General features: G+C 42.9%; 1 protein-coding gene across 1 annotated transcript; it reads left to right on the forward strand.

The window, feature by feature from the left end:
• Positions 1-3,207: 3,207 nt before the first annotated feature.
• On the forward strand, positions 3,208-16,365 carry cacng7b (calcium channel, voltage-dependent, gamma subunit 7b; the record flags this gene model as incomplete). Its single annotated transcript, XM_080857781.1, has 6 exons — positions 3,208-3,225; positions 8,759-8,954; positions 9,104-9,190; positions 10,783-10,923; positions 13,440-13,585; positions 15,898-16,365. The coding sequence occupies 6 exons, from the start codon at positions 3,208-3,210 to the stop codon at positions 16,363-16,365; spliced, it is 1,056 nt and encodes a 351-aa protein (XP_080713907.1).
• Positions 16,366-19,800: the final 3,435 nt, after the last annotated feature.

The following is a 19,800-nucleotide window of genomic DNA, read 5'->3' on the forward strand; positions in this document are numbered from 1 at the left end:
AATCAGCATACCCTGTAAACACTCAAGCATGAAGTACATGTACCACACAATGAACATGAACTATAAATGCCGTTGTCTAAATCAATGCCTACACTTGTCTCGCACCGCCCATGGGAAGGTTCAAGGTTGTTATTAATATACTTTAGATTCCTACACACATTGATATCCCCCTGGCTTGTTACAGTAAATACATTCTGTTGACTTAAGCATGTTCTTGTTTGTCCGTCTCTAATGTTTAATCATGCCACAGCCATGGGGAAGCTGAATATCTACTGATGAACAATAATGAAAATGTTTTGCCCTTGTCTTGCCCTTGCCCTTGTTCAAAGCATAAATAAAACATACCTATTAATTCTGTAACGTAAATCATAGCTTGTCATCAAAGCCACATTTACACAAAGCAGAGGTTGTTTTTAATGTATTTTTGTTTAATATTATACGACCATGAATAAATAGATGCAGTAGATAAAAAAGAAAGACTGTGAAGTTTACTCAAATAAGATAAACGTGTATCTTTATTAGTGTGGTCATGTCATCTTTTGTGTCTGGCCCATGGGTTTCTGAAATAAAATAAAGTGAATCAGTTCTATTTCAAAATGGAGGAATGTTGTGTTTATTGTGTTTGGCTGGTCCATCCACCCTCATTCTAGGGCAGTTCTAACTCATAGTCCAGTACTCCCCAGTGTTTTCTTGTGTTGCTCTTCTTTTTAACCTCTACTGTACAAGCCTATCTCCCCAACCCTCTCCTTCACTCTCTCCATTTGCGGTGGTGAAGTTGTTGAAGCAGCAGAACCACTGGCTTGGTTGTTCAGTTTCTGTCTCCTTGGCCCCCTCCTATCTATCCGAGTTCTCCATGATTGTCGCCTCTGTTCGCTAGAGTGTTGTCCCTCTGGAAGATGGTGATATAACGACGTACCCACAGATAGCCTAGCTATTAACAACTTATACAACCTCCCTCCTTTACCTCTCCTCATCCCTGTTCTTTTCATATATTTATTTCATTCTCTCTGCCTCACAAGATCATTCACATTCAATGACATCCATTTACATCCATATACTTGTTCATTCCTTTTGATTTCTTAGGATTTTAGCTATTTATTGAGTATACTCGCGAAAGGAACTGAAGTTGAGTTACCATACACAATCCACAAGTATCCAAACAATGACAAGCACACCGTTTGGTGAGCTCTGTTTTTTTAATGAATAAAAAGCATTAAAAAGAGACATGTAAAATGCATTTCTTCAGCCACGATGAAATGAAAATGACTTAGTTCTGACACAACCTGACCCGTCTCTTCGCTCTACCTCTTTTTTTTCTCTATTTTCTCTCCCTGGGGTCAGAGTGTGCTGTGTGCTATTGATATCACTTCTAAAAATATAGGATTTCTCCACCATGGATCTAAAAATAGGCCATGGGATGGAGAGATCACAGGAGAGGAGAGAAAGAGGAGGAGGGGGCAAGATGAAGAGTGGGAAGCGAGTGTGGTGACAGTGAAGTATAATACTATGTGGTATGATTAAGATAGGTCTCCTAACAGTGTCCATTTGAACAAGCTTCTCTTAGTTGACTGCGCCAGTTCCGTATTCAAAGGAGGATATAGTCAGTGTCACAACTGTCTGAACTGCACACTTGTTACAGTGCCTATCTGGCTCTGTTTCTGTCTCTCTCACTTTAGTCAGAAACTTGTGTCTGTCACTTTGATAAAGCACATCTGCAAGGCATTTAACAATTTATTACCGTATATACATTTTTCCCTGTCTTCTTTGTTTCCCTCTCTCCCATACATCTATTTTTTTTTAGTTCAGTCCCTTGAATTTCCACCCTGCTGCTTTGATTTTTGTGGTCTCTTGCCCCTGAGCAGTTCCATTCCTCACAGTCAAATTTCACTTGAGAATCAGCTACAAGTAGTCTACTCTGGAAGCCCCTAGAAGCAGTTATTGGTGGGTGTGTCCTTACCTTAAGAACACTGCCACATGTGACACGAGCTCAATATTTGCCTTCTATCTGGATGTCCATTTTTTTCAATTTGCCTGTCCTTGTGATAGAGACAGCACAGTCGACCAGTTATCCGCAGTGCCGAGAGGGACAGAGAGAGAGAGAGAGAGAGAGAGAGAGAGAGAGAGAGAGAGAGAGAGAGAGAAGCGAAGGGGGCGTGAGGGGGAACACACGTGAGACAGGCGAAGAGAGAGAGAGAGGGAGAGGGAGAGAACAGCAAAATCTACCAAGCAGTCGTGGCGTGAGGTTCCCGACTCCTCTGTCCGCCCGCTCCATTGTGTTGGCTTAACTGAAAGGGTGAGTGGAACTCTCTTTTGCATGACGCGGGTATTTATAGCGTTCGCTTTAGAATTGTGTAAAGCTCCTTTAACTTTAACGTGAAAACGTGTTACTGTAACGGTGTAACGGTTAGTGGCTGTTTCTAATGCCCATACATTTGATGCCTCGGTGGTTTAATAAGTGAAGCTACAGCACGCGTACCTAGAACTGAGCTGTTATTGCATCCCGCGCGCTTTGTATGGTAGCATGAAAACTAGTTAATTATTTGTCGCCAGCATTTTGTAGTATGCTAGATATTGTTGTTTTTATTAGTCGTTCAGTTTAACTGTACAAACTGCAAGTGTTGCAAGGTCGACTTGGTTTGAAAGGTAATAACAAGTCAGGTAAAATGGGGATATTTTAGCAACACAGACTTTTTGGTTGGTCATTAGATAGTTTATTAGTGAGCATTCACACACTTACACATTCAAACTCCTAGTCATTCATGTTCACCTTGACACAGGAGATGAAGTCGAACGGGTGCTGGAATGGGATTACTTGTTGAGGATGACAGTCAATATAGAATATGCCGCTGCCATGTTGTAATGTGCATGTGTTGTAAAGGCCTTTAGCCTACCGGTATTCGGCAAATCCAGTCCCGTTACTTTACAAACACATAGAAAACACTAACCTATGATAGGGAGAAAAACAGATGGTTTGTATTTTCTTTACTGTGTATATTTATTTTTACATATGGGACACTCAACAATGCACACCTTCACTTTGACTCTGATCTCTACTGTTGCATTTTCCATTCTCCAAAAGCTGTCTTCTTCTCTTCACTCAGCCTTGCATTCTAGGCACCCAGGGCTCCTCTCTGATCAGTGGGCAGCCTTGTCTGCTCCTGGGAGAGTGTGTGTGTGTGTGTGCCGCTCCGATCTGCCATTCACATTATGCAACAACAGACAGCTGTGAGCACTTAAGACTCCTCGTTGACTCCTGTGTGGTGTCCCCCTGTGCCCCTGTACGGTGGTAGCCAGCGCACGCCTGTCCCCCTCCCCAAGTCTGTGCTGTGACTGCCCTCTGGCTGTGCTACGACTCCTGTGTGACTCGGACTCCATCAGGGGCGTCTGCTTTAGTGAAGATAGTCCATGCTGATGCTGATGTTGTGTTTTTATTTTATTTTTTTCGCTGTTCACTGTTAAAAACCCATTGTCTTTGTTTCTTTGTCTCTGGGTGAATCTTCCTCCATCATCACTGCTCTTTTGGTCTCAAAGCCCCTATCATTCTCTTGACATGTCCATTCTTACTATTCTTTTTTTCTGTGTGTATAGGCTTCATAACACATGGAAATTCCAATGGCAATTTTATCAAAAGTTTAGTCTCAGTGCTGAGTGATGTGCGAACATATTTAAATCATATTATAGTGTCTATACAGGTAATGGTACTTGTTGATAGTAATGGTGGTGATCAATAATGTAATCAGATCCATCTTGTTGTAGCCCACTACGTGGAGGACCCCTGATATTTGACTTATTATCATCTCTTAGTGTTATCTCTTTACTCTGTCTCTTCAGTGTGTAAAGCAGTTTGTAAATTGGTAATATTCAAAGAAACGGTTTCAGGTGTTTATCTTGCGCTAAGCTGAATTTTATAGGGACAGGAAAGTGTAAACAAAATTTCCACATCTCAAACAGACCGTAAAATGCACAGAAATGTTGAGAATTATATCCAAATCATTGATTCAATTGTAAGGCACTTTAGTTTTTACAACAAAAACTACATATTGCACGTGAAGTCTGACCTTATCGTTGGTGTTTACCTCCTTCCACCAGGATGCCATAAGCAGGCATTCAGTCAGTATAAGGGTGCTGGTTCTAGTGGGAACAGGCATAAAACAGTTGACAGGTCACAAATGAACTTAGCTGCAAGGCTTTTGACAACATTTTGGCAGAGGCCGTCTTCATCTGTCTGTCAGTGAGTTATGTAATGATGTGCTAACTAAGAAGTTGTTGGCACTCTGTCACTGGGTGTCCAGACACTAAACCAAACAATTCCTGACCTTGCCCTAATAACTGTGGCGTACATTTTCGGAACATCTCTACCATTTGACACCCTTTTCTCACTCATTTTATCTGCTCCTGCTCTGTTAGTCCCCCGTCTTCCCGTCCCTTATTCCCACTCTGTTCCTCCATTTGTCCTTCCTGCCCTCTCGTTCGTTCTTCGCTCCCTCCCCTTCTTTTTTTCTTCCATCCTCTTCCCTCCTTGCCCTCCTTTCCCTTCCTCTCTCCATGTCTCTTTTCAGAATGTTCTTCTCCTCTCCTCTCCTCCTCTCCTGCTAAATGTGAGCTTCACGCAGTGAGAGTGCTTAGGGTGCTGATCTGAGTCACCAGCACTGGGAGACAGACAAGAAATGACAGGCTGAAAACAAGACAAGACAAAAAATACCAGCGCGTAAACACACACACACACACACACACACACACACACACACACACACACACACACACACAAGCACACACACACACACACAAATAGGCCTACACACATATATACTCACCCTTAAACACACATACCCATGCACACACACAGTTATGGCACATACACAAAGAGAGCGAGAGAGGACACAGTCTGTTCCTATACTATAATTATTTAAAATGGGACCATCACATCCTGATTCACAGTCATGCCAAAGAGAGAGAACATCTTGTCAGACTGGCAGACTGATTTTAGTTAAATAGCAATTGATTTCAACCTCCAAACCCTCAAATTAGAGCGAATGACCAGACAGAAGGCAACACCAAGGGCATGACATTCTGCCCCGTGGGGTTACCCAACATTCTCCTCATAACGAAAACACAGAGCCTTATGCAGCAACAATCTCTTACATTTGTGTTATATCTTCTCTTAATTTTCTGTTGAAGAAAAAATAAGTGACGTCAACTCCAGATTAGGGTTGGGTACCGAGAACCGGTACCAATACGGCACCGGTTCCATACAACCGATACCTACCCGGACCGAAATGCAACGCAGATTTCGGTGCTTCCTTTCAGTGCCTGAGCAGATAATTTTTTTTTTTTTTTTTTTTTTTTTAATTAAAATTTTTATAATTTAACAAAACTAGCGATAGCTAGCGAGAAGTAACGTTAGTGGCGTAGATCTTTCTGAGTACGATCTGTATACTTTTTTGTGTTGATAACAGATTTCGTGGGGCACATATAAAACTGCTCCATCTCCCAATATAGACTCTCGCCTGTGTCGCTCACGCTGCATTCCGTATGGGACTAGTGGAAACGGGATTTGTGTTGAGGAGTTGCCATGGTAATGGGTTGACTTGCGTGTGGTTTTGGTTTCAAGATAAGTGTGGTTGTTCTAAGCAGAAGTTGGATACGCTTTATTAAACGGAGAGCTACCGTCTCATCCAAAGATATTCCTTCTCAATGTGAGTTCTTAAGAGAGCACTAACTTGGACGCTACAATAACATTGCAACAGTCTGACAGCGAAGAGCAGGCAGCCTTGCACAGAGCAAGCACAAACAGAGCTAGCCATCAATATAACGGAGAAAATGTCGAAAGGTAAACGATCAAAAGTGTGGCTGTATTTCGCACAAAAAGATTCAAACAACGCGACGTGCAGCATACAACAAGAGGCCCTGAAGCTAAACTTTTAAAGGGGCAGTACACATTCACGAAACCAGTGGGTTTAAATAAATGCAAACTAATTAATATTTGTTTTACTCTGAAGGCAAACATGCTCATATTTCTGCAAAAGTACTACTGAAGTGTGAAGTGTGTGTACAGAGTTTGTTATGTATTTATTTATATTTATTTAAGTATACTGTAAACAGTTGTTATAAGTTAATATATTGTTCATAGTTTGAAGTTAAAAGGTTTGAAGCCAAGTGTTTTGTATTTATTTTTATTTATAGTATACCTCAAACAGTTAATATATTGTTAAATTTAAAGAAAACGATTTGCCTTGGCAATAAATAAGCCTAATGTCTTTAATTAAAAAAAAAAAAAAAGTATCGGTTCTGGCACCGTTTAGGCACCGGTATCGTTTTAAAAGTATCGGTTATGTACCGGTATCGGAAAAAACCCAAACGATACCCATCCCTACTCCAGATGCAGTACACATTCTCTTCCATCCAACTCTGCTCTTTCCCTGAGTGATGAATCCCATTTGATCATAAATTGGAGGATCATGGCTGATTGTTTTGTTATTAGCGTAGGCAACGCCCCCTAAACCCTACATTAGGGCAATTGCTGTGCCGTGTGGAAATACCCTGGCACATGCCAAAGAGTATTTTTTGGTAATCTGAAAGGGTGCACAGCCGTCCATCTGTATCATCATATACAGTAGATCTGTGCAATCTCCCTTTTTTCGTGGACTGAAAACTAGATGTTTTAGAAGAGCAAAAATAAGAAAACATCTGTGAATCCCAGAAATCAGTGGCTCTAAACAAAATAAGAACAAATCGTTGACTATGAACAAACATAGGAGGAAATGTGTTGGTTGAATACCTCCTGCATGAGGCCCAATATCTGGCTGAGCAAAGCACACTCTCCCACCCAGTCATGATGCTTTCTGATAAATAGTGAATTTGAGTAATTAAGAATTGATTAAAACCTGTAAACAGTGGACCCAGATAGTGGGTGTGAGGGTCATGCCATGACACAGAGCATGCCGCGTCCCCCACATGGCACTGCTGTCCAGGGCATGGCCACCAAGCAGTCAGTAGGCTGTGTTCACCCTGAAGATGTCACACCCATACTGTAAAGGCACATTTGAGTTGATGGAGTAGTACACACTACATGTTAGTGTCTCCATAGCATAATTAAGAGTGTACAAAATGTATACTTTAAATTAATACATGAGAACTCCACCAGTATTACTGCACCACTGTTAAATAGAGGATTATATTGCAATAGAGAACTATATGCTCTCATGGCATGGCACATTTGGCAAGGTTTTATGGCTAGGCTATAAATAAACAAAGAATACAAATTACTATAGGTCTCTCTTTTGGTTTCTCTCTCATTCCCATTCTTTTATCTCTGTGTTTGCCAGTCCTCATGTCTTCACTCAAAGCAGCCTTATTTCACTGTGCATCTCTTTCACCATTCATTGCACAATAACGGCGTCTTCCATAGGTCACTGCATGACCTGCGTAACCGGCATGCTCAGCAACTCAGCCTGTTTAACCTCAAGCCATTCTACAGCTCCCTGCACAGCTACAGCAAAAGGCTGCCATTTGCAGGCTGACTAGAAGGAGTCTTCAACCACGTATTGATTTGTAAGAATGGACAGGGGACCAAAATCTGAAAGGGGTGTGCTGGTGCGCCTGTGTACCCTTTGGTGCATGTGGATACATTTTTGTGTCCACACATGTGTTTGTGCATGCATGTGGATTTTGTATGTGTAAGTGTGCACGTGTATATTTGTGTGCTTATACACATGTGTGATGTGACGTGAACGTTTGTGATGTGTGTGTGGGTGGGGGCACGTGTGCATGTTTGTATGTGTGCGTGCATGTATGACCAGTTGGGGATAAATGGGTTATTTTGCTTTAACCCAGTGGAGCAGATTTAAAGTATGGGATCTCCATGTGTGAGTCATTACTTGCTGAAGGAGAACATGTTTGAAAGGATTGACCATTCCCCTGTGTGCGTGTGTGAGTGTGTGTGTGTGTGTGTGTGTGTGTGTGTGTGTGTGTGTATGTGTGTGTGTGTGTGTGTGTCTGTGTGTGAACGTGTGAGTGTGTGTGCGTGTGCGTGCACATATGTGTGTCCAAAACAGTTTTGTGCTCTTTGAATTGTCAGACATCATTTGATGATATCTCACTTTCTGCTCGACTTGCCATCACCATCCTTGCTGGGTGAACTTTGACCTTTAATGTGGTTGGCTGAGATAACAACGACCCAGCAGGTGGAACTAACTCTCAGTTGACCCCCCCTGCACACACACACACACACTCACACTCACTTACTTACTTACTTCAAACAGCTCTAACCTTCTTTCATTCTGTCCCTGTCTATTCTGTCCCTCTGTAACAGAGACTTGTCTCTGTTCTCATCTCATCTCCCCTGACTGTCCTTCTACTTTTTCTTTCTCTTTCCTCTCCACACAGACCTCCTCTCACTTTCAGTTAGCTCCCCATCCAAGCAATTTTATACTTACTATAATACTCACTGATGATGATTCTTCATGCATCAGTGGCTTGTCATTGATGTGCTGTCATTACAAAGAGCATTAACTGAGAGACACTACTAACATATGTGTCTTCATTCTCTTGTGTTTCTGTTGTGAAATATCCACTGCTTCCGTGTCAGTGTTGTTTTTCTATGTGGCGTTACCATGGTACTAATTTGCCATCTCTCATCACTGCATCTTAGGCATGGACTTGTACCTCACTTGTGTTCCTGGTTGTTGGTTTGACCACTGTCTCCTAATGGTTTATGATAAGGCTCATGTCGTTGTTTTTCTCACCGGTGTCCCTGCAGATGAGCTCGTGCAGCAGCCGAGCTCTGACGCTGCTCTCCTCCGTGTTTGGGGCGTGTGGGCTTCTCCTGGTGGGGGTTGCCGTGTCGACGGACTACTGGCTGCTTATGGAGGAGGGCATCGTGCTGCAGCAGAACCAGACCATGGAGGTGAAGATGGCGCTGCATTCAGGACTCTGGAGGACCTGCTTCATAGCCGGTTAGAAACAAGAGGATTCAGACATTCATGCTGTTATGGCGTCTCTCTCCAGAGAACCAGCAGTGCAATTACTGGATCTTTCTGAGAAGGTCTTATTTATGGCAGGTACTATCACAATATTTACTCTCCTCCTCTCTGTCTTCTCTCAGGTGCAGAGAAGGGGAGATGTGTTGCAGCAGAATACTTCAATGAGCCTGAAATTGAAATCACATCAGAAAACACAGCAAACATTTTGAGTAAGTGAACTTAATGTATTCATCCACTTATCAGGGTATCATAAAAAAACAACGTAAAAAACTGGATGACATGGTGCTTGAATTAACATCTGGGCTAGCTAGGGCGCACATTCAGCAGAAGTGGAATCGGAAGTCCAGGACCTCACCTTGCTAATGTCGTGTAACGTCGTAGGTGTAAAAAAATAAGTGCGAGAAGATAACTGTCTCTTCTGAGGGCAGTTATTTAATGTGTATGACTCCACTGATAAGACATCTGTTCAAAGTAACTTGTCAAACCATACTGTATATAGATTGCATGAATAACAAAGCAAACTACATCTTGGATGAAGAGTCAAACAGGGATCAATAGGCTCTCTGTGACTGTATTGCTTGTCAGGTACTGTGACATAATCATGATGAACTGCCCCTAGTACAGTGGAGTACAGTGTAACATAGGGAGTGATAATAGATTAGAGTACTTGTAAGTATTAGTGTGCTGTTACACATTGATAATTAGCGTGTTAGACTAGCACGTTTTTATACTGATGCTGGTCCCTGATACTTCCTTACAACAGCAACATTGACCTCTTTGGCCATCACTCAGTGAACATCTATAGCTCTCTATAAGTAGTGGTTTTCAAACTGAATGACTAATGCCGTGAGTTTTTCTTTCTGAATCAGTCTTTCATCTTCTTTTTTTAATGCCCTGCTGTTTTCAAGACCCTCTAGAGCATGCATGAACATCACAGACGTGCTATACAAGTTAGCTTTTCACACGCACACACACACACACACACACACACACACACACACACACACACACACACACACACACACACACACACACACACACACACACACACACACACACACATACACATACACATACACTCACACACTCACACATTTAGAGTATTTTAATATGTTAATTATAACTGTATGTGTTATTGGACATGTTGAAGAGGGGAATATGCTGTCTGTGTTGTAAAGCCTTTTGTCCACAGATGTTGTTCAGCATAATCTTACACTGGAGAATAGCTGAGCTTCACAAAAACAATGTGGATCATACTGAAGTTGTGTCAGATTGAGAGATTGATGGAAATGGGAATCAATTGTCTCTGTTGTCTGTTGTTTATTAGTGAGAGAACTTATGCTGATTTCAACCTTCTGAAGCATACCAAAATGAAAATAAACTTCTATTGAATGAACATTACATTAAAAAAGTGTTCTGTGAAAAATAAGACCAATAGGACAATGGACAATTCCTCCCTTATCATAGAGAAACACTGAGAGAAATACTGCTCAATGCAAGCTTACATAATTTCATGTGTTCTCAATCTCCCTGTAATACTACAGTAACAGTGGATGTCTAATTTCCATAAAGAGACTGCTGTCATGGAACATACATGTATGATCAATAGCTGCTTTTGTGCACACACCCACATGTACACCCACCCACCCACCCACACACACACACACACACACACACACACACACACACACCCACCCACCCCCCCCCCCCCCCCCCACACACACACACACACACACACACGCACACAAACATGCACTAAGCGTTCTCTCTGTAATGCTGTTTTGTCCCTATGCTCTGCTAGAGATGGTGCGAACAGCCACCCCATTCCCCATGGTGTCCCTCCTCTTCGTCTTCACCGGCTTCATCATTAGCAACATCGGACACATCCGCCCACAGCGCACCATTCTAGCCTTCGTCTCTGGAATCTTCTTCATCCTCTCAGGTATTACACAACACTTTCTTCAGTTGGGATTTCACTTGCCTGCCAATCATTGTTTTTCTTAAACTATTCAACATTCAAACGTTTGATGATGACAATGAATTAGACCAATGATAGGTACCATCTAAATGTTTTTTATTTGAACAATAGGATATGCAAAATACATTTGTGATTTTTTTTTATTGTCATGCTCAAACACCAAACTATTATGTCATGTTGTGCCTGTATCAATGTGTGATTTCTGATTGCCAGTACATTCGACAACATTAATTGTCACCCCTGCCACAGAAAAGTAGTTATGTTGGGTTTTAATTAGACCTCTGAATATATGTAGCAAGATTGCATTTGTCCCTGTCTTCTCTAAGTATGATACCTGTCGAGTGAGCAGTTTTAAGCCAATGCTGGGATTATTCCCCCTGGTCTGTTATGAAAGGGAAACGCTTAACGCATCAGTCTTGTGCTGCTGTGCGACCTATTTGCTGACAAGACTCATTCTGTAATGCCCTATTCTGACCACAAGGTGGCAATACCCTTTCTCATATCACACCATTTAGATAGGTAGAACTGCTTATGTCCTGGCATTGGCCAGATTGTTTTTGGAATATCAATGAGTGGTGTTGGTTGAAGTATCATGTGACCTGCTATGCAAGGTGCATAGACAGAGCCTCTGAAATACTGACCTTTGATCCTCTTATGCCACTGTGTTCTACTGTAACTGGGAGGAGTGTGTGCGTCTCTCCCAAGCTCAAACAAGTAAGAGGTATAAATCCTAGCAGCTAACTCTCCAGAGTGCCAGCCTAACGTGGTTATTATTTAGCATCACGGTTTGATAACTATGCAGCTGCCTACTGCACTTGTTAACATTGCATTTCAGTAACACTGACAGGGGCTATGAGCTCAGGCCCAGGGACATGGTGTAGTAGTTCATCTTACAATGATCTTTTCTTGTGAGTCTACCTCCCTTTATCTCTCCTTCACATCCTGCTCGCTCTCTGTCCATTTTTTTAGTCACATCATTTCGGCAGAGTTCATAGCTTCCCAACTTATTTTCCCTCTAGCTTTCTGCGGATGAGGATGCTAACATTTAGAAAATGGACACCCCAATCTCCAAGGTCTGAGCATAGAGGCAGAATAGCAGAGAAATGTTCTCTGATCTTCTCATAACAAAAGGCTTGCATTGTTTACAGTCACATTTGCGCCCACACCTCCCACACCTCCCCACACCTCCCAACCTCCACTCATGTTGACCTAAGTGAAGGGGAGGTCCCACGATGTTTGTGGCAACTACTGATTTTTGCTCTGCGAGCAGCAGTCTGATACTGGTTTGACTCTGAGAATAAGATGGGCTCAAATACCTGCACATATTTTGTAATTTGGAGTATCATTAAAGATCTGTATGTAAATAAGCCTGCTGATACATCCACCTCCAATAAAGTGGTCGTTTGGGCCAGGATTTTGTCCTAAGATAGCAGGGCCATAGTGTGACATAATGTTTTTGGTTTGGGCCAGATGTATAGATGGGTGTTGAGGTATAAAACCAGACGTTTTGTAACATTAAATTATCTTATTCTTCGTCTAGGTCTTTCTCTTCTCTTCTTCTATCTTTGAGATTGGGGATCCTTTCCTTTCCTGCTCCTCAGCTCTATTCTCCATTCTCTATTCTAACCTCCTTCTCTTATTCATTTCAGGATTGGGTTATTAATATTAAGTCAAATTTGCATCCAACCTCCATTTGGATTTTACCTTACATTCTTGTAACATTTAAGCTTACCGTTTATTGTAATAAACATTCATTAACCATTCATAAGTCCTCGTGTGGCATACCACTCCAGCTTAAAACTGGCTTGTGTACTGCTCGGTAATATTGGAGGTCATTTAATGATGTAATGAAGTCAGATTAATTGTATTTACCTTTCTAAAGTATTTTTCTGTCCCATAATTCACGCGTCGTTGGTAGCATTTTGGCTGCCCTGACGTTGTCATCCTAATACACAAACTGCCTGTTATCTCTGATGTGCCGTCTTCCACAAAGAGCTCTCCATCTTTCCTCTCCAGTCTCTTGTCTGTCTCCTGTGAGCACAGCACACAGTCTGACACTGTCATTTATTTAGGCCGTACTACTGTAGTGTGTGCTGCGGTTTGACAGAGGCATAGTTTATGCATTTGCCTCTATGTGTGTGTGTGTGTGTTTGTGTGTGTGTGTGTGACTCCATCATGCACACAATCTCCACTGGAAGCCCACAGTCGCTGCTAGCACTTCTCACTTACGCTCGACTTGCACAGTCCCTCCTGCTCTCACTGTCTCTCTCTGACTGTCGCACTCTCTTTATCTCTTTCACAAGTACACACACGCATTTCAGATTAATTATTTGTCAGTGCTCTTATTGTTGTTTTGTAGATGATGGTTCTGTCTTGTCTTGTATATTCTCACTCAACTTGCCTTACTTGTTCTCTCTCTCTCTCTCTCTCTCTCTCTCTCTCTCTCTCTCTCTCTCTCTCTCTCTCTCTCTCTGTCTCAGGGCTGAGTCTTGTGGTGGGCCTGGTGCTGTATATCTCCAGTATAAACGATGAGGTGATGAACCGGCCCAGGGAGCCTGAGCTGTTCTTCAACTACCGCTATGGCTGGTCCTTCGCCTTCGCTGCCAGCAGCTTCCTCCTCAAAGAGGTCAGAGGTCAAGGGGTTAATGTAAGGTGGGGTCCGGTGGTGAGAGTAGCTCCATGTGTACAAAGGAAATAGGTGACTTAGTCCTGCTGAAATGAGTGAGGGTGTTCATTACAAAGTAACCATAGGTGGCTGGTTGATTGCATAGTGGACTCTATGTTAATTAGCTTAACCTCTGGTCTCAAAACCCCTTAATGCATTTTGAATTTCTTTTCCATCTTATGGAAGGCTCAGTAAATTGCTCAGGTTATATCATAGTTAACTTCAGGCAGCCAGTGTCATTATGCACCTTTTACCTGACTCAAGCATAACCACGGGTGAACATCAAGTTTGACCCATTCAATATGGATGAGCAGTGAAGCAGCTGGTGCCTTAAGTTGACCACGTCAGTTCGATTTATTCTAGCTGAGTGGCCGTGCAGATGTTACTGTCAGACGTGCTTCAGGAGACAGTGCTGCCGTGGTCACTGTATTTAGGATCCCACTTCAGTGCTTTAGGACAGGGGTCCCGAACCTTTTTTGCACCACGGACCGGTAATGTAGGCATTATTTTCACAAGACTGGCCTTCAAGGTGTGGCAGATAAATACAGCAAAAATAAAATAGCACGACCGGCATAAAAACGAATGTTAAGTACGTGGAAAATACATCTCACCATAACGTCCTTCTTGCTCACGTTTTTTCTTTCAAAAAACTCCTAAGGCTTATCTTTTAATGGTTGGGGACCAATGCTTTAGGAGACAGTGCTGCCGTGGTCACTGTAGTTAGGATCCCACTTCAGTGCTTCAGGAGACAGTGCTGCCATGGTCACTGTATTCAGGATCCCACTTCAGTGCATTCTAACAACACCAAACAAACTAGCCAGCACTGTGCACAGGATGTTAAAAGGTTCGGCCAATGCACTTCACTAATTCAGTATTCTAAGGTTGTACCTAATTTTCATCCATTCCCCTCATCATTTTCACAGAAGGCCCTGGAGTAGATTTTAGACTGAACGGAGTTATGCGGTTCTGCTGACTTAGTCAACTCACTCACTGTTTATCCCATAATGACTGCACACCTGCACCCCTTTATCTCATTTCCAGCGGATTTAGTCTTTCTCTCCCTCACCTCTCTCGGTGGAATGAGCCATGCAATTGAAGTGCAGCCAGGCCCAGGAATAATTAACGCGCAGCCCTGCTGCAGCTAGGTGCTCAGGCCAAGAGCTCGAGAGCCTGTTTCTCAGCCAGTCAGCCATTTTGCGTGTGATCTGATGTAGTGCAGATCTGGCAGAATGGGAGTTTGAGCCCAAAACTCCACTCCCCTGAGTCAGCAGGAGTCCAGTGCCGTCAGACTCCATCAGCCAGCCATGGGTGGAAGGAGGCGTGCTTAAGACACACATGCGTGCACACACACGCGCGGATTCACACACACACACACACACACACACACGTTCTCTCTCACACACACACACACACACACACACGCACAGACACACACTCACATACACACTCACATACACATACACACACACACACACACACACACACACACACACACACACACACACACACACACACACACGCACACACACACACACACACACTTCCCACTCCCACCCCCACCCCATATCCCCTTCAGTCACACACGACTCCCCTGTGATTCATGTGGTGGAGGCGGAGAGAGCGTGTGGGTGGGGGGCAGGGTTCCCTTGTGTGGGCTCTCAGAGCCGCACACTGAGGTGGCCTCAGATCAGACATTGTGGGAGGGACTTATGTGTTGGTTATGTGGCGATGTTCTCTCTGTCACAACCAGATAGAATTTCATCTCCATTGCTCTCCTCGCTATGTTTTTTAATCATAGTCTGTTCTCCCTTGCTTAAAATATCCTTCTGATGCTGTCACACTGTGTCTCTCTCCGTTCTGCTTGTCTCTCTCTCTCTCTCTCAGACACACACACACACACACACACACACACACACATACACAGTTGTTCACATTTAGTCTTGGATACATCTTCCTTGTCAGCATTACTGCTCTAATGGGATGCAATGTCCAAACCAATTCGCCACCGCCATGCTGTGCCTGCCTGATTTGACCTCATCCACAACCTCATTTCTTCACTCATCCCTTCCACTTTTTAGCTCACGCATCAGTGCCTCTTTCTCTTTGATCCTCTTTTGTCTGTGTCGCTGCCCTCCAGCTTTGCCCTTCTCAAATATTTCTCTGTTGACTACAGCTTTCAATCATATGTTTTTTTCTGTCTCTTACCTAACAGTTTGCACTTGCGTTTTGTTTAACCTTACCCTGTCTTGCTTTTTTTTTTTTTTTACATATAGGGGGCAGGTGTGATGTCTGTTTATCTATTCATGAAGCGCTATGCTGAAGAAGAGATGTACCGGCCACATCCTGCTCTCTACCGCCCCCGCCTGTCGGAGTGTAGTGACTACAGTGGCCAGTATCTCCACCCTGAGTCATGGCCACCCTCCCAGCGTGTGCGCAGCGCCTCTGAGGGCTCCAGCGACCTCTCCATACAGCTCAACCAGACTCCCCAGCCTCCATCCAAGGGCAACCCCCAGCATAGCGCACAGTCCGCGGGGATGGTTTCCACCTCCGTCCAGTCCTCTGGGTCTAGCTACCATCTTAATTCTCCGGGCGCTGCCTCCTACTCCCACTCCCACTCCCACCCACTGCACTCCGCACACGGGCCTGGAGCCACCCAAACGCTGCCCATCTCCATGCCCCCTTCTGCTGGAGGCCCACCCCACTACCACACACACATGCGCATGGGTGCCTCTCCCTGCTAGGGGGAGCGAGAGTGTGTCTGGTGCTGCAGGGATAGAGAGAATAAACTCTGGGATAGAAAGAGGAGTCAAGAAGAAAGGCTGTAGAGAAACATCAAGAGAAAGAAGGGACCAGAGAGTAAAAGGGTGAACAAGGGGAAAGACAAAGCCAGGGCAGTGGACAAAGGACAGAGAGAGGGAACAGGGATAAATATATGGGAGACTATCAAGAGATTTATTGTTGTGGGAGAAAACTTTAGGAGAGATTGAGGAGGTAGAGGAAATGGATTAGAGAGATAAACCTCAGAGAGGGTCCTCTGTAGAGAGATACTTGGCTCTGATATCACCCTGGAAGAGACTTTTGTTGCACAAGACTGATGACCAAAACTGAATTCTGTTGTAAAACACAAGGAACAGTGGTTTGATTAAGTAAATATAGATATATATTGTACATAAATTGTATATAAACATGAATATGTCACTTTTCATTTTAATTTCTTAAATATTTATTGATTTCTTTGTGCATTCATATGAATAATATAATTGTTACTATTGTTACATATGTATGACCAGGAATATACAATCAGATTCATTCATTTAATGTAGGAGGCCACTATTGCTATTGTTATTAGTGCTGGAAACAACAGTGATATAGATACAATTCCAATGTATTTCATTAAGTGCATACATACACATGTATAAACACAAGAATGAGATCAAATTTCCAAATGAGTAGACTTGTACAAATTGAAACTGAAATAAATCATTAATTTCTATTTATATGTTGATGAATTACAGGCTGTGTGTAAAGAAATAGTATTAATACAAATATTACATATCCACATTTTTGTATATCCACATTTTTATCATGGATGAAACCTTGCCACAATGATTTACATAATTATTTTGGAGCAAGATGACATAACAGGTAACAAAGTCCTTCTCGTGTGTAAATCATATATTGTTTTATATCTGATTTTTAAATAAAAAAATGTAGCATGTTCCTCAACATGCTTTACAAAGAAGTGCAAACTGATAATTTTATGCAGCTTATTCAACTGGAATGTTATGCTGTGCTGCATCATGGGACCAGAAGCAACAGTTTCATTAGTTTTGATGGTTACTGTATCCACGTGTGTCATTGTTGATGATTTCAAGTGAGGCTTCGCCACTCTTGTCTGTTATATGGACTCTCACTAAAACTGCTGTAGTGTGATTTCATGCATTTTATGGTCACACTAGTGCTTTTGGATTACACTGGATTAACCGCAGATTTTTATTACAACCATTTTCTTGCTCTGATATGTTGAGTATCATCTTGTCATTTTCATAGGAGGACTTTGTTTGAAACCTGACTTCGGGTAAATAGAACTATCTGCCACTGCGCTGTCATAGCACACGAGATTTCATCCACTAGCGGTCATTTTCAGTGTACAACATATGTTCACCTTTTTGCGCCATCTAGTGGATAAGGTCTGCAACTGCGCTCAACGCCCTGTCCATGGTGCTGAAGCTGGGATTGTATCTGTTAGTAGTGGATACTACAACACTTTTGAGTGAGTTGGGGTTTGAACCAGGGTCTTTGTCTCTAACGATCTGCTTGCAACCATAAGTACAGACATGCAGATGTCTATGTGTGTTTGTGGGTATGTGTGTGTGTGTGTGTGTGTGTGTGTGTGTGTGTGTGTGTGTGTGTGTGTGTGTGTGTGTGTGTGTGTGTATGTGTGTTGTTTCTTGTTTCGGGTAGTGGTGCTAAACACCTGATCCCTTTTCTGGCAGCCCCTGCTGCTTGTGATGTCTGTGATGTTCTCACTTGACTGTTTGTGTTTATAAGATTAATGCAGACATACTCCCACCTCTTCTCTCATCTGATTTGCTACTGTCTGATGTAGATTACAATATCATACTGCTCCTTTGAGGGAGTAAATGTTTGTGCGTATACACTCTATAGGTGTGTGTGTCTATGTCTGGTTTTGTGCAGGATAACGTGTGCTTGTGTGTGTGTGTGCAATGTGCATGCGTGTGTGTGTGTCTACAGTATGTCTGGTTGTGTGCAGGGTAACGTGCTTGTGTGTGTGTGTGTGTGTGTGTGTGTGCAATGTGCATGCATGTGTGTGTGTCTATGTCTGGTTGTGTTCAGGGTAACGTGTGCCGGTGCATGTGTGTGCTTTGATGCAGTTCTCTGTGTTGACACTGAGTGGATATAGGCAGGGTTGACTCACTGCGGAGCTTTATTGTAATGCAGTGCACACTGTGCTGAACTCCGAGCAGGAGAGAGAGAGAGGGCGAGAGACACAGAGAGCAGGCATTGGAGTGCACTTGCCTGTGTATAAGGCATTTTTGTAACATGCTGATTCCTGCATTGCCTTACCCATGTTTACCCATGTAGACATGCAGGTGTGTATGTGTGTGATGTGAGAGTGCATACTGTACACATGCAGTGACTCCAGATACTGTATTTGTGGTTGCACTGCTGTTGATCTGCATTGCAGCACTATGTTTAACTGGTGAATTGGAGCACTGTTCCTTTATTTTTACTTCCCTAAATGGTGCTACCATAACCCAAGGGCAATGCACAAATTGATCAGAGCTATTGTGTGTGTGTGTGTGTGTGTGTGTGTGTGTGTGTGTGTGTGTGTGTGTGTGTGTGTGTGTTATGTATTCATTGCATGTCTGGTTTACAGCAGATGTACAATGTGTCTCATAGTCACCCAGCCATTATGTTCTGAGACAGTCAACGTGGCCATATTTATTGGGAAGATGCTGTAGTTTCATTGAGGCAAGCTATAGGATGAGTATGTCTCTTCAGCCTTTTAATGAAGCATAATCACTTTCATAATCAAGTTCAACTTATTTTACATATTTCTCATAGTTGATGAGCATATGGTGTGTGTTTGTTATCGTGGTCTTATATACCTTCATGACATGTCCTGACGGGAATTCCAACATCTGTTTAAATTTTAGTTCTTTTTTGCCGTGCGTAAATACAAAGATAGATAGACAGTATGTTTGTACGTCAATCTTTGCGTTGGGGGTCTGCAGAACAGTAAAGTGGCCAGTGTAGGCTTAAGATATACTAGTGAAAATGTGTGCATTGTGCATATGTCTGCATGTGTGGTTGTGGACGTGCATGCCCGTGTGTGTGTGTGTGTGCGCGCGCGCGCCGTTCTGTGTATATGCACCACTCTAGGATTGAGTGAATCTCTCTTTTCACCATCACCATTAATGCATGAAAGACCTGTCACTCTGCATTAGTCCTTCTCTGCTCTCTAGCTCCATGCGGGAGTGATGGAGCGAGCGACAGAGAGGGGGCGGGGGTGGTCGGGTAAAGCATTGAAGGTCATAGTGCACTAAAGAATCTCAATTTAGTCTCTCTCGCTGTTGTTGTTACTTTTGTCAGTCCGTTAATGAGACCTGTCTTCAGTAAGAAGCAAGTATGCACTAAACCTTACTAGAAAC

Source organism: Sprattus sprattus (assembly GCF_963457725.1).
Source record: "Sprattus sprattus genome assembly, chromosome: 19".
Taxonomy (NCBI): Eukaryota; Metazoa; Chordata; class Actinopteri; order Clupeiformes; family Clupeidae; genus Sprattus; species Sprattus sprattus.